The 23,956-nt window shown below is 37.8% G+C and overlaps 2 protein-coding genes across 2 annotated transcripts in view; one reads left to right on the top strand and one right to left on the bottom strand.

Moving 5' to 3' along the window:
• Positions 1-1,249: 1,249 nt before the first annotated feature.
• Positions 1,250-9,348, bottom strand: LOC139978290 (fructose-1,6-bisphosphatase 1-like). The gene is made up of 6 exons (XM_071988356.1): positions 9,017-9,348; positions 7,780-8,035; positions 7,239-7,379; positions 6,347-6,484; positions 5,206-5,325; positions 1,250-4,424 (listed from the first exon to the last, which is right to left on the bottom strand). The coding sequence occupies exons 1-6, from the start codon at positions 9,181-9,183 to the stop codon at positions 4,233-4,235; spliced, it is 1,014 nt and encodes a 337-aa protein (XP_071844457.1). The 5' UTR covers positions 9,184-9,348; the 3' UTR covers positions 1,250-4,232.
• Positions 9,349-17,574: 8,226 nt separating this feature from the next.
• The window catches only part of LOC139979238 (sorting nexin-2-like), a 42,055-nt gene continuing 35,673 nt past the window's right edge, over positions 17,575-23,956 (top strand). The window contains exons 1-5 of the mRNA XM_071990007.1: positions 17,575-17,691; positions 20,805-20,847; positions 21,787-21,998; positions 22,821-22,899; positions 23,647-23,690. Coding sequence (XP_071846108.1) covers positions 17,623-17,691; positions 20,805-20,847; positions 21,787-21,998; positions 22,821-22,899; positions 23,647-23,690 — 447 coding nt within the window. The 5' untranslated portion in view covers positions 17,575-17,622. The remainder of the gene's footprint in view (positions 17,692-20,804; positions 20,848-21,786; positions 21,999-22,820; positions 22,900-23,646; positions 23,691-23,956) is intronic.

The raw sequence follows: 23,956 nt of genomic DNA, 5'->3' as shown, positions 1-23,956 counted from the left end.
CCGCGATTTTGTTATTATTTTCGTTGGGACTGATAAGTATTATTTTTCCATTAAGTTCAGTGGATTCGTTATAAGAAGTAAGAGTTCCGAGATATGTAAGTTACGCCCATTTATATAATTTCACATTAAGTCTAAGTAACCCCATTGATATTAATACAACGCCCATGACATCGTAAACACACCACTTTACCTTTATGTGTTTGTTTTTGTGTGAGCATTCCGCCTTTTTAAGTTGTCCCCACGATCTCAGAGTAAATCGGCCCTACCCTCATTTGGAGGGGCCACTTGTAATCTTCCCAAACCTAAAAATATATTTACGCCTGGTCACTGCGTTTTTGACCGGCTACATAAACAACGAAATGTCTTATGTAGATGGAGAAAAAGCATGGAGGTCCAATAATGTCTCTTTTACATTAGTAATGGCGAATTAGTTCTGCAAAGCTTAGAACTTTATTTTAATTATCAAGGAGATATTTTTAAAACTATTCATTTCCTTTAGCTAAATCATTGCAATTTATTTTTCTTTCAGTAGGAGCCCCCCCCCCCCCCCGCCTCCTACGCCTATGTGTGTAGTGTTCGGTTTCGAAAATATCTGGTATTCGTTTCATTTCCTTCAACGAAGATTTATACTAGCCGTTATAAGAGGTTTTAATATTTGTACACCAATAAATGAACTATGTCTGAATTTTCGAAAATTTCCTGAACAACATTCTTCATCATACTTCCCTTTACTCGTGCAATTTTGGCCGGTCTGTTAGGGTTCAAGGAGGTTTTTCTATATTGGTTGTACATAGATGACTTTTTTGCAACATTATGGGTATGTTTTGATAAATGTGAATTTCAAATTCTGAACAAATAATGGGCTTAAAACTTTCAAAAGTGGGGCTGTCGGGTATTGTGGGCCGCGACGTAGAATCACCTACAAAGCAATGATCCACAGGACATGCGATGAGGCCAAACATGATGTGTGACTGGTGACAATCTTGAAAAAAGGTTATGGATGTGAAGAAAAAAAAACTATTGGGACATACTTGGTTCTCAGGCAAAAAGTGTACATCTGGTTGGTCATTTTCAAGCCCGAAAAGTGCCATTTCCAGTGATCTGGGGTATAAAAACCAGAAATTTTCTTGTACGCTGCGCGCCAACCGATGGTGGCGCTCCGCTTAGATAGCAATTCGCGCCCCCGGGTTAGAAAATCCTGGATACGCCCCTGGGTAGGATGACAACAATAAAAAAATGACAGAAATGATGTGATGTCTTGTTTTTTATTGTTATTATAACAAATTCAACCTCTGTAACTAGTTTACTGAGACTTCAAAGCCGGCGATATTACAGATTAATACTGAACTAGACTGCTTGGATTAATCTATCATTTCTAATCAGGAAAACTGAGAAAGACACAAACCATATCATTTGGCATAGCTGCATGAAAACACTTATCGTGATCATCTAGTGATAATCAATAAATCAATAACTCACTCATTAAGTCAATAATGTTAGTACTATAACGTTAGTACTATAACAACAATAACTCATCTTCCATCTGAGTCACACCACATCACCAATTCAGTAAAAGGCCTGCAGCAGTTTTGGGAATCAAAGACAAATTTAGGGAAGAAATGCTGGAGTGTCTTTAGACCTAAGAAATACCAAGAATAATGGTTATTTTATAACTAGGTGATATCACCTTCCTTTTGTTGTTTCATTTTTATGGTATTAATTTATATATATATATATATATATATATATATATATATATATATATATATATATATATATATATATATATATATAAGATACAATGCATTTACCAATTCACATGTATACAGTACATATTGCAGCCTGATAGTTAATAACGCTGTGAGAGATAAATTTCACACTTATTGCAACAAGAGAATTAGGACAAACAACATCTGTAAGGTAAACTGGACTATCTGTCAAGCCAAAACAAAAAGCATGTGTTAACAATTACCTGCACAAAGTTTGTGTTATTAATTAGAGAATCTTAATCATAAGGAGACTCTACAATTAACATATATTGATATGTAAGAACCTACAACTACATTTCCTGCTAAAAAGAAAACTTCAAATACCATAAAGGAAAACATTCTGATACAACAAAACTGGAATAAGTTTTATAAAATCTCTCATTTTCTTTGTTATTATATTTGACAAACAGGAATGGAGCATGCATAGGACAATCAGTCTTACCTTAAATTAATCAGCAGTATAAATCTTAGGACTTCATAGAAGATTATAAAATAATATAAAAAATAAAAAATAAGATAATCTGACTTGAAACAGAATTCCATGATTCCATTTACTTTAAAAAACAAGACTAAAAGGAACATATAACATATAGAGAATATTTGTATATATTCCAATGACATCATGCTTAAAAACAATCGATAGAAAAACTCTTTGAATCTCAAAGTGAGTTTTGTGAATATGGTTTCAGTTTCAGATTATTTTCAAAGGAGGTATAGGAGACATAAATGCAACAACATAAACATGATATTACAATAGTTAATACAAATGGCAGGCACAAGAGAGATACATGATAAGCAGGACTGCAGAAAATAATGCAAGATTACAGAGAGCAGCTGACTGACATGGTGCTACCAGCACTGACATGGTGCCACCAGCAATGACATGGTGCCACCAGCACTGACATGGTGCCACTAGCACTGCCATGGTGCCACCAGCACTGACATGGTGCCACCAGCACTGACATGGTGCCACCAGCACTGACATGGTGCCACTAGCACTGACATGGTGCCACCAGCACTGACATGGTACCACCAGCACTGACATGGTGCCACAAGCACTGACACGGTGCCACCAGCACTGACATGGTGCCACCAGCAATGACATGGTGCCACCAGCACTGCCATGGTGCCACCAGCACTGACATGGTGCCACCAGCACTGCCATGGTGCCACCAGCACTGACATGGTGCCATCAGCAATGACATGGTGCCACCAGCACTGACATGGTGCCACCAGCAATGACATGGTGCCACCAGCACTGACATGGTGCCACTAGCACTGACATGGTGCCACCAGCACTGACATGGTACCACCAGCACTGACATGGTGCCACAAGCACTGACACGGTGCCACCAGCACTGACATGGTGCCACCAGCACTGACATGGTGCCACCAGCACTGACATGGTGCCACCAGCACTGACATGGTGCCACCAGCACTACAGTAAGTGCTGGCAATTGTCATGGAAATCACGTACGGGAAGGTTTCCATTATGTTAGTACTTAAATTGGAAATCAGACTTTGATTGAAAAAGGTCATGCATCGTAATCGAGTTAAGACTGGTTCTAAAAAAAAGTAAAGATTTCTTTCTTTCTTAAAGGCTGGGCACTCTTAAATATAATGAAATTCATCACCCAATTTTGTACTGTTACATAAATAACATATCTGATCATGGAATAAAACATCCTAATATCTTCCTGAAACGATCGGAATACTTTTATTTTCACAGAGTACTGTACTGTTAACTCATGAAAGGAGGGTTAGAAATAGTCATGGCTGGCCATTTGGGTAAAAAGTATGTTAATTGCACAATTGTGTCATTTTTGGAAATTTGGATCTTGATTAAATTTCTCCTTTGTTTGTGATTTGAGAGTGGAAGTAATTGGAAAAAGTGTTCTGAATATACAAGCGTTATATAGAAACCTTCCACTGGAGGAAGGGGAGGGAGCTTTCCCTTTGTAATCTCAACTGAGAGAGATTTTTCACTACAGTGCAATTAAACCTGGAATATCTGGACATATATTAACATGATTCTATATTATATGAATCCCATATAGCCCTAAACATTTATAGCACAAAATTGGCACAAAAACACACACACAGATGACTATTACACCTTTCAATAATTTCATATTTCATGAGTCATACTGTAACATGTGCTTTTCATTAACAAAGCATTGAACTTACACTTATAGTATAGCAAACTGGATTGCCCACTCTATTCTCCCTTTTTTGTCATATACAGAGAATTCCAGTCTCAAAGTGTACAGATAGTCTAGGATTTACTATATAAAGTGGGAGTTCATGCTCAGAAACAAAACTAAAGGTTGAAATCAGCTAAACATATCAATCCATGAGCTCATGAGTCATCCAGAGATCAAAACAAAAAGGATGGATGTACTCTTCTTACATCAACCAGATTTGATAAAATTACAGCACTCAATCCACCTGGATACCAAGTGTTTACTTGCTATGATGTTTCTTTGCAATTTCCAGGAATTCTTTCACATCCTCTGGTGAGCCTAAGACAATCGGCGATCTCTGATGAAGTTCTTTGGGTTCGATGTCGAGAATGTTATCCAATCCATTGGTAGCTAGCCCGCCAGCCTGCTCCATAATGAAAGCCATCGGGTTGCACTCATATAAGAGTCGCAGCTGCATAAGATTAAATGAAGACTAGTAATTAGTTGGAAGCAAAAAGTGAATGAAGAGAGCACCATCTTTGGTTACCACAAGTCAGCATTCGTCAGTGATGTTGGTTTTGCAAAATATGAGGTTTTAATTTCAGATAAGGATATTATGGTAGAAAGACAATGAACTTAAAGACAATAGCATTGTCTTCGTAGGTGGTATCTAAGATATATCAGTGAATATATTAAGTATCCTTCAGTAATTTGATAAAAAATATTAATATTGTAATTTCTGTTTTTCAAATGTATGCCAAACTACTATTCACAAAAGGGAAAAAAAACCTTGTGAAGTTGTTAAATACAACAATTATTAAGACATTCAAACGTGAGCACAGGCTGTTTTCTGGGAGAATAGTTAAATTGAAGCAAATAAAGATGCATGTACAACAATTCAATGAAAGACTGTCTTCCACAAAATGTGCGAAATTAAAAAAGACAAAAGAAAAAGAAAACATATTATTATCAAAATTCCCACAGAATGTTTAGAGTAAATAGAAACGGAGTGAGTGATAATACCTATTTTTGGGTGACCACATTTAGTCTCTTTAAGGTAATGTACCTTTCTACTCAACACAGTCCAATCTTGTAAGGGAAGGGTTAACTGGGGGTGGGTAGAGAGAAGGGGGCCAAGACAAATGAAGTACAAGATATTTGTAGCTCCAAAAGATTACCTGAAGCAATAATGACCAGTAACAAAGAAAGTAGTCTAAGAAATTATTATAGATTTCAGGTTTTTGGAAGGTTACCTTTCCCTTGGGGCTCTTCTTATTTGCTGGGTACATGAAGATTCCACCGTAGACTAACGTCCTGTGTACATCTGCAACCATAGAGCCAATGTATCTTGCATTATAGCCAGACTTTCCATCCTGCAAACAAGAAATACCATCAGTTAGTAAGTACGATTCCTTTATGTTCTTACCATTGAACTTCAGCGAACCTTGACTGTTAATATACAATAGTCCTTAAAGACCAAGCTCAAGTGTATTCTTTCATATCCTGCTTGGTTTTCCAGGAATGTGTTTTGAAATTAAACAAATGTCTGGAATACTCCTTTTCAAAGTATATTCTAGTGGCTGAAGTTAATAACTTAACAAGATTGCTGACAATTTGTCTGAATCTATAGGTGTAAACCACATCTTCATAGCATTTTGTATGGCAGATGTTGGAAGTTTTAAATTTTGTGATATTTTGTAAATGCATCTGGCAACAGTAGAATAGACGATGTCATCATAGCAATTCAGCTGAGTATGTCTTTGTGTTTCTTTATAATTTGTCAATCTTTTATCCACAGAAAAAACAGGATATTTCTACATAGAAAGGTATATTTTCATGAAATTCTAAGTACAGAGAGTTTTGACAGCTATGCATACATTCCAAATGTATCAGGTTTCATGGATAAAAGAACAAGAAGATTATAATAGCCGAAGTAAAGCTTCCAAAGAGCATTTTTCCAGATGACATCGCAGACCCCCTACTGTGATCCAATTTCCCAGAGTAGTTGAAAGGTCCAACCAGTCCAAAAGGTCACATTCAAAGATATGACAAAGTTAGGGGCCAGATATTGAGATGAGGTATTCAACTAGCAATGTGATATATTTTCTATTCAATATAAGTTCCACATTGTTTGTCACCAGAAAAATCCTTTGAAGCCAACGATCTTGTGACATCAGCTCTTCTGTTTGGTCACACTCTGTGATGTTATGGTTACAATAGCTTCTCCATTGTCATGAATATGAACCCTTGAATTCATGAAAATGGGTTTAAGAAGTCATGCTATGTGAAAATGACCCTGTAGCATTACTTTAGGAAAACAATTTAACCAAAAGTCTTCACTTCACCTCTGTTTTGTAGTTGCCATATTAGCAACAAAAAAGATGCAATTTTTACCTCTGGGTATTTCTTCTTTTGCACATATTCTTTCACGTCATCGTACCAGTGAGCGGAGTAACCTTCGTTGATGCTGTAGATCTTGCCTCTCGGTTTTATCTTCAGGTCGTAATCCGTCAAGACAAATTCACCGATGGACTATTAAAGGCGGATAGTAGAGAGCGAGATAATGTCAATTATTATTATCTAATTCTATTCCAGTCCTACCTCAATTCACAACAAGCTAGCAAACTGCATTCTTGTTCAGTGCATACATGCTTCTTAAACTAATATTAAAGTTTGAAACTTTCTCTGCCTTTGTTTTGGTAGTCATGGTTACATTGTTAGATTAACAGAATGACACATATTTTAGTTAGAATGATCACAACCTGTCAAAACCATATTAGTCATGAATGGTCTTCACCTCAAAGCTAACATTCTTAATTATGAACAAAAACAATAGTCGTTTCTACACCAAAAGAAACCAGTTCTTCATAAATGACTAATTTACCTTGTAGCCTTACAAAACTTTTCAGTACCCTTAAATCAATTGCCATGTCGTCATCATAATCAAGCTGAAGAAAATGTTTTTTCCTTTTCTTTATAATTCAAAAAATCATTTACCTTACACGATTTAGTCACATTGCATGTCACCAAACTCTTACATGTATACTTTACATCAATTTGTAAAATATATCCAAATTTAGGACTATGACTTAATATTATTTGAAAAAAAAAGCTTGACCAACCAGGCAAATGAAGTGCACTGTTATGGGACTTTTAGAAACCAGCAATACGCCAATCAAAGATTTTACCATATCTAAACAACTCAGGAAGAGCTGCTATTAGAACCAATGTAAGAGATTAAAGTAATTGAAAATAACGGGAAGATTACTATTTACTGATCACTCACAGGATCAAGCTGAAATCCGCTGACACCATTACCAATGGACAGCACGACCATGGTAGCGCTCCCGTAGAGGGCATAACCTGCAGCAACCATCTTACGACCAGGCTGGAGAGCATCTGCAGCAGAAGTGGGACCAGAGCTTTCCTTTGGGAAGAAACAGCAGATGATAGTTTACAGAGCAGCATGTATCATAAATTCATACTAATAAGAAACTAAAATGTTCCATGATACAATTCCAGTACAAAAATTGTGGCAATATTTGCAGCAGTTTTTGAGTCTAACAGTACCAGAGTCTGTATTAAAACTACTCAATCTTTAGCCTGTCTTATTGATAGTATCACACACATGTAATTAAGGCATTTGGCAACCAACACAAAAGAGTTACCACATGGTAACATTTCACACTACCACATTTCGGTCGGCATCCTGAGTGTTACTCTCAGGTACTGCAACAAATCCATCAAAAACTTTCAAGAAGGTTAAAATTGATTAGTTCAACAACTGTCGGAAGTGTTTCCTAATTCAAAAAATCAAAAGCACTCACTTTTTTCCAAATGCCAAATATGGTTCCAATGGACACTAAGCATTCAATATTGGAGGACCCATCCAGCGGATCAAATGCTACAATGTATTTTCCCTGCTTGTCTGTCTCCACCTCAATGAGATTTTCATTTTCCTCGCTGACTAAGCCACAAGTGGAGAAGGATGACAGTAGCTGATTGATCATGAGGTCATTGGAGAGAACGTCCAGTTTCTTCTGTTCATCACCAGAAACATTGGTCTCACCTGCGATACCATACCTTAACAAAGTGGGGATGATGGGGGGATGGATGAAAAGAACTTATGTTAGTGTAAAGTCTTCATAATAGAGATGCTACAGTATAGAAGTATCTGAACATTATGTCAAGAGTTTCTGCTGCCCTTGCACACTGACTTTCTACTTTACATTAAAACCTTATAACACTTTTTCATGATTATGAAAGTGGTTAATTTTTAATGAAACATTTCAGACTGTGGGAACACAAAATCAGCTCAACAGAGGGAGTTTGAGAGGAAAGGGTTTCTCATAAACCTCTAAAACAAACAGTGAAACTGCATGGTCAGCGAGGTTAGCTACTAGTTCTATCTAGCTATGGTGTGGGAACATAGATCTGAGAAAAGGCATCTTGCAAAGTGCTTTCCCTGTAGGCTGTAGGCCAGATTATCTTACGAGGTATGGCAAGCACAGATTTCAGTTAGTAAATTACACAAACTAGAGAGTACAAAACTGTTCATGTGTAGTGACATGCAAAATTCTTCATGTGGCTGCTAAGGATCTGATCAAAACTAACACTTGCTTTAATTCGCATGAAAAAAAGTTGTATGTATATCTCTTCTAAAGCTAGTCTGATTTACATGATGACACATCTTATTCTTGTTCCTGTTTTTCATAATGATGGCTAAACCTCAGTCTAGTGCAGGGCTAGGTCAACATTTCACCAGCAAAGATGTACTTGTTCTAAAATAGCTTTCCAATTACAGTTTATTGATATAACCGTAAACGCTGCAGGCAAAACAAGGGCCTCTGGGCTACATTTAGCAAATGCTGGCTTAGTAATAGTAGGCTACTGCTACTAAACATAGCCTAGCGTTCGCACTAGCCTAAGTCGATTTAATGCTTGGTCTACATGACAGTGTACACATACACATACTCTAAGACTAGCCTTTGCATCTTCCAAAACGGAACTCTGAACATAATTCTGCGTATAAAATTATATTAGATTAAGAAAGCTAGCACTCACAGCTTTGATATTCCAGCTTTTCTTACTGCTGACGAAATAGCTTTCACTGATGTTAAAATGGCATCGAGTAATTGCGTCAGTTCCCCTGAAGCACCTGGGTATTTCTTCTGCTCGCGCAAAACGAACCGATTCAAGGTCATAAAATTTGTGTCCAATGTTCCAGACATTTTGCTTTGCTGAAAGACTCTGCAGTGAAAACTAGAAAAAGGAACTTTTCGTTTTCTTAGTGTACCAAGACTAAATTTTCAATTCTGCCAAGTGCCAGGTCCAATTGCAACTGAGATAGCTACGTGACTGCACGTTTGGTGTTAACTGCTCACTGGTACAATAAAGCAGTTGAATTAATCGTGCTGTATCATTGCCACATGCACAGTACTATTCCGCGAATGTGGCGTCATGACCTGTGACTTTCAATGACGTAAAAACACACCTCCCATTGTAAACCAATCACAATGACTAGATATGACGCACCTCTTTTTACACGTTGGCTCAGCTGTTTCTTTTACTAAATTCAATAACCTGTCTGTATTCTGTGTGTATATGTCCCTTCTGTTACTGTAACTTGTCATTCAGCCGCTTTAGAAAATCCTGCTAGGATCGAAACGTCAGGCCCTCTTACCTTTACACATTCTCTTACACAGGCCGCTCTTTAGTGGATAAGCAGTTTGCTAACAGTTTTGTTGTATTTTGGCCAAGTTCAATACAAAGAAATAGGCCTACCAGTAAACGTAGAGTTTTTGAAACAATTGTAAAATATGTTCAACTAGAATCATGACACTGCACAATGCAAATCGTCGTAATGATCAAATGGTCACAGCCCCAAAGATGGAGACTTTTACTTAAATAGATATCAATTGTTTGCAATCAAGGGCGTAGGAACCGGGGGGCTGGGGGCGCCAGCCCCCAAGTGAAAAATATGGGGGGCGGAAGTATCATTCCGCCCCCCCCCCCCCCGCTCCGCAAGTCAGAAAACCCCTTTTTCATTTCCAAATGAGAAAAAACATCTCATTTGGAGCACCAAATTGCATTTAAGGCCAGGTGAAAATGCAAAATTCTTTACAAAATGGAATGGGAGTTGAAGTGTGCTATATTGCACCAAATTGCATCTGAGGTCACCTGGAAATGCAAAAAAAATCCAAAGGGGAGGGGGACACCCCCTCCCCTTAGATCCCTCCCCCAGGCCGGCCATCAGTCTTCAGCCCCCCCCCCCCCACTCAAAAGTACCTTCCTACGCCACTGTTTGCAATAGTCAGGTGAAATAATAAAGTAGTAAAACGGTTTCCCGAGCCGATGTCCTTTATTTTGAGTGAGTGTGAAAAGGATATCGTAGTATGAAATTAAATCGAGTACCAGAATATTAACTATAATTACTGTGTGTAAATGACTTTCGCATACAATGATTACAAACTGTTCTGTACCACCAACCATGCACCTATAGGTTATTAATGTCGCATTGAAGTATACTTCTATAATCAAGGATCTCTACCATTCCCCTGGTCACTTGATTAAGATATACGTGTGCCAGCCAATTACATTTCCGGACACTTGATTAATTTTGCTGATACTGGATCTTTTGTTTCTTCGTTCGCAATGATTGCTCACTGGGTTATATATGGGTAGTTAAAAAGTCCAGGAAAATCATTCCGGTACTTGAGTCTTGACTGTGACGGTAACGGATAAGTCTAGCAATACTTTGATAGGGTCACATTGTCTCCTACTTCTTTCTCTTTCTTTTTTCTCTTTTCAAATATAGATTGGAATACTTAACCTGTACTAGCATGGGCGTCAATCTTGGGGGGGGGGGGCAGGGGACATGTCCCCCTCACTTTTTCAGATGGGGGACACAATATCAAATGTCCCCCTACTTGTGCACATTTGTAAACCACTTACCTATACTGGGTCACAATTTGTTACAACTCTTATATTCCTCCCTATGTAAAATTCTTAAAGATCGCGAGTTCAGTCAGTCGACAGGAATTTAGTGATTTCTGTACACGAATGATGGATTTGCAAACGGTTATTTTCCGAAATGTGATTCAACATCAAAGTCTCGAAATACTGGGCTACCCGACATGAATTTAGAAGGGAGGGGGGAGGGGGTAGATGCATGGTCTCAGCAAAGAAGAAATGATCAAATTCAAAGGTATTCCAATTCTACGGTGGCCTTATAGGGACATAGGGGGGAAAGGGAGTCCTCACATCTCAAAATTTTGACCTTTCATCTCAACATGAGGACTTTTTACCTCAAAATTTTGAGATAAAAAGTCAAAATGGGGACTTTAAAAGTCAACATTTTAGGATAAGAAGTCTTAAAGTCCTCTCTTTGTCTCTCTACATTTTATCTCCTACCTCTCTTCTTCTCCGTGTTGGTTTTTTTTCTTCTCTCCATCACTTGTCTACTTATCCTCTTACATCTATCTCTTTGTGTTCATCTTCCTCATTAACCTGTGCGTGTATTTGTCCCCTCTGTTACTGTTACTTGTCATTCAGCCACTGAAGAAGATCCTGCTAGGATCGAAACGTCCGTCAACTACTTTTAAGATAAGTCAAAATTTTGAGATTTGAAGACCCTTATTTTCTTTCTAATTTCCATATTGCGCCACCGTACAATTGCACTTGTTTCAAATACAAGGAAAAAATTAGATTATCTTCATATTTCTGTATCGCTTCATACGTTAAAGAAGTAGATGTTTACATTCCTCCTTTAATTGGCTAATCAGAGCACCGATACGGGTTTCTTATTGGGGGGGGGGCAAGACAGCCCGAGGCCAAGAGCTGTCAAAATTCACTGACTTTACATGTTAAAAAAGGTCTATTTGGAAATCATTGCTTTGAAAATTATTGCCCCACCAGGTGTCGGTGGCTCTGCAAATGTCATTTGGAAATCTGGTACACATATGCCTGGTTTCTTTACAAGTTCGGTTTGTTCATGGAGGTATTTAGTTCAATGTTGTTTTGCTTTGTTTACATATCCTCGGAACTAGACCAATATATGAAGACAAAGGTTTTCAACTTATCTTATTATAAAGTTGTGTTATTTTTTCCCCTAAAAGAATACCATCAGTAGTATTACAGTCAAGAAACCGCCCTCTCCCCAGTACAAAACAAAGTATGGCTTGAAGGTTAAACGTGCTTGTCGCATCTATATACACAATAACTAGACTGTAAAAATGTTAAAAATGGATCCTGCATGATGGGGAGTAAATTTATTGACTGATTTTCCATATATCCGCCTTACCCTAAATCTGCCTTTCCCTATATCTAGAGAGGCGGAATGGCTCTCATCCGCTCACGTTAATGAAACCGGTTAACCGAGAACTCTGCACCGGCTGTATGGGCCGAAATGTTGGGAAATTTACTTACTAGCTTTGTGGGGATCACATCACAATTAATCTTTTGTTTCAAGTTGCCTCTGATAAACTGTAAATATTACAGAAAACCACCACGACCGTCTAATTGCAAATGCGTATATATATGTGGCTTGAGGGTCAGCCTGTTTTAGGGGATGGAAACTCCTATTTCCGAGCAGCTACTAAGATCAGCTAATCAGAATCGGAGTATAGCTTTTTTGGCCTACGGTACATCGGAAAATAATTCAGTGCATTTGATACACTAAGCTAAGGCTATAAGCCAGCTAACAGAACAGGATAAACATCAGCTTTGGTGAACATTCTAATAAATACATTTGCTTGATATGTACTGCAGCTATTTTTTTCTTTTAATTCATTGTTTTGTGTATATAGACCTCTACCATACTAATTAGTCTATAAGTGACAGCAATGGGATCAGGCATTGTTCTACTTGACTTCAAATATACATAAAGGTCATATAACAGCACTTTGGCTTGAGGATTTATCACAGTGTATGCATGAGCGGAAGCAGGTTTTTTATCTGTTGCATTCAAACATTTTCGCACGTTTCAAAATCCTAGTAAAACACTTGTTCCTGAACCGTGATTACAGTTTATGGTTGATATCAGACAATGTTACGAATATTTTATTACCTGACTGTCTACTTTTCACCTCATTTAACATGTAGTTGAGTTGCACCACTGATAATGGTTATCACACCAATTGTAAAAGCTGGCGCCTTACGTTTTGGTTTTGATGATAATCGTAACCTTTGCTTTCATGATGGCGTATGTGTGTGCGTTTGTGACGCCCAGCTTGTAAACATGATATCTGATGAAGGGAAGCAGGTCCAATTTCATATTTGGTGTGTAGAAGAACCTCATCGAGTACAAGAAGCCTATTGTTCTCTTGTGGAGGTCATTTGGGGTCACCAGATGTCAAAATGTGAAAAGTAACCCTGTAAACACGATATCTCAAGAAGGTAAGCTTGGACATATCTCATATTTAATGTGTGTATGAACCACATTGAGTACAAGAAGCCTAAAGGTTTTGTACAATTTCAAAGGTCGTTTGGGGTCATGAGAGGTCAAATTGTGCAAATCTTGTAAACATGATATCTCAATATTGGACGCTTGGACAGATATCATCCTTGGTTGAAGGTGTATAACTTTAAGTAAAAGAAGCCTATTGAATTTGGTGGATGTCAAAGGTCATTTGGGGACAACATGTCAAATTGTATGCCTTGTAAACATGATATTGCAAGAAGAAAACCTCGGACTTAACTCATATTTGGTTTGTAGATGTACCATATTAAGTTTAAGGAGCCTATTATTGCTTTTGATGGAGGTCAAAGGTCATATGAAGTCAACAAACGGTAAGTATTTGCTTCACTCCCCTTTTACCATGTCTCTCCACACTAACGCACCTTCCTATCCATAATATCGCAAGGGAAGCTTGGACAGATCGCATATAGGTATGTAATGGTACCACATTGAGTACAAAAAGCCTAATGTTGTGGGCGGAGGTCAACGGTCGTTTGAGTTCACCAGGGGTCAAATTGTCGAAAAAACATGTATTATTCAATACTTCAACAAGGACAGATGTCACATTTAGTATTTGTCAGGCTAGCGGTAATCACTGTCAATGTCTGTTGCATAGTAATTGTTCAGCCATTGCAGTGTCAGTGGCTTGTTGGTCATGAGTGCTGACCTTGGTAACTGATATAAGCCTATGTTTACTTGCTTCACTAGCTTTGATAGGCCATCTTATGAAAGATCAGCGTCCGTGTAGGATGGTATGATTGACATTTATAGAACACAGATGTAGATGTAATACGAAGATGTTTACCTGGCATTTGCCTTGCATCATTTGATCTGAATGAGTACACAACTAAACATATATACCACTTCCAGTGAAGGACCATATATTGGCTTCGGAAACGGATTGCCGGAAATCTTATACACTGAGTAAACTGGTAATTTGCACCCACCTAGTTCTCACTCTCCTTCCCCATCCAAACCCGCCCAATTTACTACATCGGACGAGTAGTTTCGTGTTTTGCCATAGTGGAAAGAGTTCCGTTCTCCGTGACTGCACTACACTGATATGACTGATGGATTAGGTACCATATCCCTGGCCTTCTTGTTCCCTCTCGTCCGTCGGAATGGTACGTAATTACGTTAAACAGAACCGTGAGCAGGAGTCCGTGTATGGCAAGCCATGTGGGACAAACACCGCATAATATATCCGCGTATTAATTGGAATATATACGCGTATTAATTGTACATGTGTAAAGTTTCGCTTTTTGAAGCGATCTCGCGAGCCCGCCGAAACATTTATCGTTGGTATATGTACACAGCAAGAGCGGAAATATTTTTTCGTGAATATTCTTATTAATCCGTGCATATATTGGATTTAATCCCCATATGTATTTTATTTAATACATGTATATATTCGAATTAATACGTGTATATACTCGAATTAATACGTGTATATATTCGAATTAATACGTGTATATATTTGAATTAATACGTGTATATCATAACGGAACATAGCGCTCACGGCACTCCGAGAGGGTCCTTAACTGTGTAGCGCAAGAGCCATTTTGTGTGTGTTTTGACCTGTATCTTCATGTGTATTTAGTCAATCATTTTGGACCATCCACATTTTGAAAGCTTAAACTGTTAGCTTTCTGGTGGTGTATGCCTTAATCCATATATATTTTGGTAACCTTACGCCAATTTTTAATTAAAAAAGTGATTTTAGGACATTTTCAATGAGAGTACACTTGAAAACCCTAGTTTTTCCGCACTGTGTGGGCTATTTTTGCCCCGTAACTTTTGTTTGCTAAGTCCTAAAATCCCAGTTCAAACGGTGAATTAAACTATGAATATTCATCACGTTTTCTACCGATTCTTAACTAAATTGACCAATGAGAACCTTACGCCAAATTGCAAACTAAAAAGAAATCAGGGATATTCCTTCTGTTTCCCTTTGTTCTCAATCGACATGACGTCACAATACTGTACTCAGCACACGTTGGTGAATGTGCATTCAAGAAGTGTTGTCGTTTGATTGTGATATCTTGAGTTATTGTTAGATTTAACTCAAAATGCTTCTCAGTAACTTTCAGAAGACTTTATTCATTCAATTAATCGTAATTTCGGTTGAAAATAATACCTCCAAAGTGACATTTTCTGTATCCTTTTGAACCTGTTTCTGACCACGCGATGAAACGACTAAGTTGGAGCGTACCAAACCACAGTTTGTGGGGTATGTAGTTGTTCTAAAGACTATAGTTCTGTACTGTTTAGCACGCAATATAGCCTTGCAGTGTAATGTCTATACTAGCTGCGTATAAAACAGTATTAGTGATACTGTAGCCTATAGACTTATTCAAGTACAAGTCGTAGTGGGGTTCGGCCTAGTATCACATTGGTATTAACCCCCTAATGTATAATGGAACAGTCCCTGACGCTCTCCGCCGTCGCGTGATTGTCCACAGAGCAGCAGGGAAAAGTAGGTCAGCAGAAAAACCGCAAAGAGGTGCTTGCTGCAAAGGCAAATCTTAGTTTTCGCTGTGAGCGTTTTGGTCTAAAACTTTCCGTTATGATTCGAATAAATACGTGTATATACTCGAATTAATACGTGTATATATTCGAATTAATACGTGTATATATTTGAATTAATACGTGTATATATTCGAATTAATACGTGTTTATATTTGAATTAATACGTGTATATATATTAGAATTAATACGCGGATATATTTAAGCCATATGATTGGCTAATAATATATACGCGATATATATATTCCAATTAATACGCGTATAAATTCCAATTAATACGCGGATATATTATGCAGTGTTTGTCCCACATGGCTTGCCATATCCGTGGGACAGTAAACTCACCTACCTCGTAATTCTATGGTATATACCTATCGAAAAGACAAGGCAGCTAGGTATAGGATTAAGCATGCAAGTGTTCATCCTCGAATATGACTGTTGGCCAACGAGTTAAATGAATCTGGAGAAACTATCACACGGTAAATACGCGCGTACCATGCATGGAGGGTCATGTGATGTGTTCCAGGGTGGTACTAATATATTACTTTCCCCATTACGCATGATGATTTCACCCAACTAGTACACGTAAATGTGTCTGCGTGCTTAGAGCAGCAGACGACACCCGTTACCTAGCAATAACCGTGCCTGTAGCCTAACGTGATAGCTATATTCCCGTCGAGCAGCATTAGGCTCTGTTCCATGGAGAATTCCGTGGTTGCACTGAACTAAACATTTCCCCACATTTCCCATTTCTACATTCACTTATAGCAAGTAGTAATAACGTTAGGCCATATGCGACAAAGCTTGCCCCAAGAGCTGTATTAATAAGTAAGATCTATTATGTAGAAGGCCTGCCTTCATTCAAGAGAATAAGGTTGAACGTTAGCATATTAGCACTATTTCGTAGGCAAGAAGTACCAGTACCTTCTTACGCCGTTAGTTCCCATGTCCGATCCGTCTTGGTGCAAATCTTTCACGAAGTCACTAACACTGTTCTTGAACTGCTACAGAGAATTATCAGTTGGTACCACCCTGGAACACATCACATGGCCCTTCATGCATGGTACGCGCGGACCCAATTGACATGAATCCTCCAGATTCATTTAACTCGCTGCTGTTGGCTTCCTTGGGATGCACTAAACTAACTGTGAGCCTATAACTGGACTAACGATGAGATAAAAAGACACGGATACTTTTGACAGTCAACACTCGGTGTTATCAAAACATGGTAAACACAAACATTATTAATTTGTTTGGACACCTTACTCACCGATTGGGCTGGGGAGGTTGAAATATTGAATGTCACTGATAGCAGGAGAGCTATTAGACTTGGATTGAAACTATACCCTGCCCTTTCCACTACCTAGAGTGTAAACAAATTTATGTGGAGTTCATTGACTCATTTTTGTGATATATTACGCCATTGTATGATCATGAGGAGAAAACTCTTCCATTTAAAAGTAGCATTAGTATTAAAGCTAGGAAGTTGTGGCTTCAAAAATCAACATTCAATCATTGTAAAGCTCTCAGCATCATATAGGCATATGATCCACATTATTGCAAGAATTACACACCCAAGAAAGTAATGTAGCTATGTGACCATTTTCAGACATTTGAATGTTCTGTAGTGACCGTACCTGCACACCACATGCATCCCTCAAAATTGAAATAGCGCCCACTACTTTGCAAAATGGCAGACGAACGGGAACCTCCTCCCCTTTTCGAAAACGAAGATAGTTCTGAGAAAAGTCCTCTAGAGGTTTGTTTTATCTGATAATATCTTAAATAGTAAGAATAATATGTGAAATTTACCAGAGAGCTGTTTCGACGCATTGTATTCTACTTTTAGGCGTGGCTCATGTGTAAGTAACCACCTTGCTATACAAACCAAAGTTGTCACAGCCTACTCAGTGTTGGCATAATGTAAGCTTAGGCTACGTTAGTAAATGACATCGGATAGGCTACCCAACACAACACGCCTACTAAATACTAGTATAACTATATATAAGCCAACGACAGAAATAATATGACCATGACAAGTTTTAAGTATTATTACACAACTTCATAGGTCTAGGCAAACGTGCATATTTTAAGTAATACGTGAATTGTGGTTAACACTAGGCTTTAGCAAATTCGAGACAGCTGGCGAATTCTAAATATGGGACCATGCCAATATTTTGTCATGCCTAACTCTCGACTTCGATCATCTTTGTCAGTATCACATGACACTGACTTCTGAAGTGAGTTCAGTTGGTCTTACATTAGAAAATGGCATATCTACATAAACAATTGATGACATGCTGAAGATTAAATGCATTGAAGACTCGCCCCAAACAGTTCTCGCCATCTTTTAAAGTTAACTTTCCGTTGTTTCCGAGTGAAGTTTTTCTCCTGTTGCTACAAAATGCAGACAGTAATGAAACGTTATACCTTGTTATCTTAGCTGGACCTGAGATGTCCATCGCTGTATCGTTTGTACACTGTGCTGTGGGTATCGACTGCAGCTGTATGTACTGACTGTACACTAGTGTCTAATTACCGACCGTAGCAAGCTGTGTGTATATTTTCTGGGATCGATGGTGGTGTCTAACACTTCTGTTACACCTCATTCAAAACTAGGTCAGATAACCGGCTTTAGACATTTCTTTTTGCGTGAGTCTTCACACCCTTTAACGATAGTCTTCCAAACAATGTGATGGCTTGCTAACCATCACTGCCTGCTAACTGCTAGGCTAACCAGTAACCATTTCTTCATCAGTGGCAATATTTCAGCGTATTACAAAGGATACACAATAGTTTACACGTTTAAACGTGTAAACGAACGAAACATTGTTTAAACGTTTAATAAACGTTTAAACGAAACTATGAAATCAACTGAAAATTCAATTATTGGCAAAAATCGCGTATCAATTCCCGTGTTTATTTTGTCTACTACGCGAAATAACAACACAACTTACGATCAGTCGAATCATAAACCGCGAACGTAATCCTTCTTTTGTCCCCCCCCCCCCGATGTATCCGGCGATATGAATGGCTTAAACTTGAACGCTGTTATCCTTTTGTGAAAACTTCCTGATTCGCGGCACAAGTGTACTTTATATCGAGCCGACAGCGGCGGCGCAGATAATCCAGTCAATGCATGTTCAATTGAAATGATTACAATCCCTGTCCATCACGTTGAACTCTCCGACCAGACAATACCGGGTCGAATACTCGACTTGGTAATAGTTATTCAAATACATGATCAAAGGAAATGTATCGATTGGAGATCGTAAAAAAAAAACTCTGAAAATCAGTAGAGAAATTACCAATTGTGTACGAAAAGTAAGTTCGGTCCTTTCAAATTTTACGAAAGATCCAGCAAAACACTTTCGAAAAATTCACACGAAACTGGCATATCGTGCTAAATGCAACTAATGTCATGTAAACAAGGCTCTAGTACACCCATTTATGAATAAACCGTAAGACCACATCTGGTGTTAAGCGGGGGGAAAAGAAAGTATTTTCTAGAATTTCCAAAAATACGTACAAAATAATGTCCTACCATAGTTAAGTGTATAGCAAATAGCCTAACCACCTCGTCTGTTACGGATCTCACGTAACTACAAAAACACAACTAATTGTATTTTGCGAACTTGACGTTTTCTACAAGAACATGGAAATATATGTTTAGCATTAGTTAATCATGCCGTGTGGCCTAAAACATATTTTATTACAATGTTTACTTTCATAAAGATGGCCATAGCTTGATATCTTGTGCTGCGTGTATGAACTGTGCCTCGTGTATCATGGGGAATACTCCATGAAACGTTTCTTGGAAACGTGCCAAAAATGTTAACAAACATGTGTTAGACAGGGGATGAGCGCACAGTTGTTTGGAAATGTACCTGGGAAATTCTGAGCACATGTACAGTATCCTACCGTTGTATTTAAGTTGGGTTAAACCGTACTGCAGTTGTAAACTGATGTACGTTTAGTGCGCGCTATTCATTGTTAGGCAGTCTAGAAACGGGGCTTTGCCGAACGTTTTTTGTTTCATAATATCGGGGGTTCTGTAAGTTAAACTTTTTAAAGATTGTAAGACAGATTAAATCTCTTTTCATTTTATAACATAATATAGCTACTCTAACTTGTCATTTAAAATTTTTCATCAGCTTTGTGACAATTTAAATTAAAAAAGTTGTCAGTATTTTGCATCCTCAACTGCGAATTTTTTTATCGCCACACACGCAAAAATTTCCTTTTCCTTTTCCGGGGTCTTCGCCCCACCAGGGCCCTAGTGCGGTCCCATGGACCCCACGCCTTTATGCTCGCACGCTAAGCGTGCTCGGCGTTTTCTCGCGATTTCGCGAACGTTTAAACGTTTAAACGAACGAAAAATCGGCCGTTTAAACGTTTAGGTCTTTAAACGAAAACTCACAGCCATAATACACAACCCCTCAAAAGTTCTGCATGCAATCTGCTTTGAATGTTGACACATACCAACTGGCAAGGCAGTGAGTGCATCCATGTGGAAAAAGTGATTGGTAGTGTTTGCCAGAAATATAGCTAGGTACATAGCATAGTTCTCATAGCATTCAGGTCTAGAATAGCAATAATGGTATAAACTATAATCCTCAGCTTCAAGGATTTTAATTTACTTGTTTTGTGGCTAGAAAGATTACCATATAACCATTGTAAGTAACTTCAAGAGATTTTTCACATTTTTGTTTAGATTGTAAACATACTGGATTAATTTAATATTTGAATTATACCCTTTTTGCTATAATTTTTTGATACAGAGTTTATCATATCTTCATAGCAGCAGTATAAGTCATTATATCATTGCATGGTATCTTCTATTAATGATGACCTGATTTGTTTTCTCCATAGGAAAAGACTGTTGAAGCTGACCAAGAGGTGAACCTAAATGATGGTAAGTTAATTTGTCCTTGTTACAGTATGTCATTTACTATAAAGCCATCCTTTGAGTTATACATACAGTACATGTGGAACTTACATTATTTTAACCCATGTTCCTAAATAAGTAGTTTCCAACATAACGTTGAGATCTAACTTGAATATTTTTAAGCCAGTGCATGTACAGTATATGGACTAATTTTATTATCCTTTTCCAGTAATTGTTTTAGATTACAGATAATAAAACAAAGACAACCTTTGGGATCTTGTTTTCACTGAATGAACGCTAAGGAACATATACATAAGTAGCTAGTGATTCCGTTTTTAATTTAAACTTTCTTTGCCCTAACACTTTTCCATAACTTTAATTTGTTGCATGTTAAATGTGAATTGGAAAATTTCAAAGCTTTGTCTATTTACCTGAAAATTTTGTAATTGGAAAGAAAGCATAGCTCATGTAGTGTATTTAAGTGACCAGTTTCTGCATTTTCTTGTCAAATGTTCTTGCATATGGCATTTCACTAATGGCTTGAAAACTATGTTTCTTGTAACATCCCCCTCCCTCCTCCTACCCCGACCAAAAGAAAAAAAAATGTTATGTGGTAGATGTCATGAAAAATCAACTTTTGTCCTACCTTATGTGTATTAATCATTGACTTTAAGTCTTAGAAATTTAGTTCTGGACTGCTTTCCAAAGTTTCATTGGTAAATCAGAATACAAGATTTGCCTTGTGTTATGTTACCGTTTAGTCGTCAGTAAAACTTACTGTAGCTATCACAGATCTTATGAAAGGGTACATCCTTAGTAGCCCTAAAGGCTAATAATATAGGTAATGTGCTGCTTTGAGTCTGAGAATGGTATTCATATTTTTGCTTCAAATAAAACTGTCAGGCATTCACACAGATCAAGTTGCGTTGTCGTCTTAAGGCTGAAACTTCTCTTCTTCTCTCATAGATGCAAACGATGACTTGTTTTCAGACCCTCCCCTTTTAGAGACATCTCCCGCAGAAGACAAACCAGAAGCTGAAGATGAGGACGAATCCTCTCCAGCAGCCGAGGAATCTGGAGGCGGAGGTGGAATCCTAGATGATGTAGAAGTCCAGGAAGAACCTCCCAAAAAGGAAGAGAAAAAAGAAGAGAAAAAAGAAGAGGAACCTGAAAAGATGGTACGAGCAATAACCAATCTTGCTTTAGCATTTATCTTTCCTCAGAGGATGACGGTACTTAGCATATTTTTCCATGGTATGGATGTTATCACTTTTTCTCATAACTAAGTGCTTGTTCTGCCACTTAAGACCCTTGGTGGACCCATCACTAGAGAAGGAGTATAAATGGATGTTATCACTTTTTCTCATAACTAAGTGCTTGTTCTGCCACTTAAGACCCTTGGTGGACCCATCACTAGAGAAGGAGTATAAATGGATGTTATCACTTTTTCTCATAACTAAGTGCTTGTTCTGCCACTTAAGACCCTTGGTGGACCCATCACTAGAGAAGGAGTATAAATATTGTATGAGAGTAACTCCATAGCCATTCAATCTGCATATTATCAAAAGGTACTTCAGGGGGTAAGTACGGTTTACCCAGATTACTATTGTTTGTTGGTATTTCTCACTCTCTCTTACTTTTGGAACCAACTTTTCCAGCTCTGATTGTTATACTAGTCTAATGCACTTTTACTGTGTACAACATTGTGGGCTGTGTGCTGTTCTTGTTGACATACATAAGTACTGATTGAAGGAGAATAAAAAGACATAATCAGTGACAAGTAATCATGACATCAAATATTTATGTTGCACTTTGAAGTTTACTGGTCAATAATAGACTGGGTAAATGTTCTAGACTCTTCTATAAAATTATTGTCATCATTCGATGTATCGAGACACTATTATAACTTCAGAAACTTGAAAAAAAATTGATCTAGAAACATTGATCTCAGGAAATGATGATACAGTTCCTCTCTGTATTTGGTTTTCTAATTTTGCTAGGATGAAGAGGAAGAAGAAGAAATGGAGAGTGGTGATACCTTCGATGTGGACATTACAGTGTCCGACCCTCAAAAAGTTGGTGAGTTCATAAGTAAATGCTCTTACAGGTAACTGTATTCTGTATATGTTTTTCTAATGTTAGCATGGAGACTGCACCATATGTTTCTCAGCAGGACACCATCCCCCCCCCCCCCCCCTCCCTTTTCTCTACCTCTTTCTCTCTCTTTCAATCTCTTCCTCTGATTTCATTAGATTCGTCACTCCATTTTCAAATTTTTATACATTTAAAACAGTTTTGCTAACCTGACTGCTCAAAACTGTTACATTCTTATAATCTCTGCACAAGGCCTCTTGTAGAGTACAAGTTCATATTTGAGGTACTATTATCTTTTTTTCATATCCCAAACTTGAATGGATACTGGTGCACTTGGGTGTCACAGTACTGACCCCCTCTGCCTGTGAACCCGACTATGTATGAACATTTTACCTTCAAAATGATCTGTATCTGTGGAAAGGGATCTAAAAAGAAGTAAAACTGTGGTACAGTTTGTTAAGATGGGTTATTTCATTTGAGGTTACCATAACAAAAGAGGATATATGAATATTCACACTGTGCATTTAAATTCCTGTACAGTATATAACAAACAGTTTCAAACAAATGGGTAATTCATTTTGTACGGTTTTCAGAAATTTATTCAAATTAGCCATAATTTTATGCATAAAGATTTGAAAAGAATAAAAACTTTACTCCAAAGTCAATGTCACATGAAAAATATTAACTTTTGATTAATTTTAAACTTAAATCTACTTTTATTTTTGATAACAGGTGATGGTATGGGTGCTTACATGAAGTACACAGTTGTGTCTAAGGTAAGTGTCTTCCATGACATGAGCATTTATATTATTGACCATCAATTAGCATCTTATAGCAGTTCTTTTCTATTGCAACTTATTTCTCTGAATGGTGGTGTCTACATGGGCCCACATGCAGGGAGTTATTTGGTGTTAAAACTTTTGCATAGCAGTTTTCAAGCCTCTGAATTTTGTCTCTTATTACATACAGTGGTCCCTGTGTACATAAACTGCTATACATATCCACACTTGTATAGCAATTTGACCCTCTTCCATAGCAATTT

The sequence above is a fragment of the Apostichopus japonicus genome, chromosome 13 (genome assembly GCF_037975245.1).
Source record: "Apostichopus japonicus isolate 1M-3 chromosome 13, ASM3797524v1, whole genome shotgun sequence".
Classification (NCBI taxonomy): domain Eukaryota; kingdom Metazoa; phylum Echinodermata; class Holothuroidea; order Aspidochirotida; family Stichopodidae; genus Apostichopus; species Apostichopus japonicus.
Note: the sequence above shows the minus strand (reverse complement) of the source record. Positions and strands in the feature narration are given on the sequence as shown.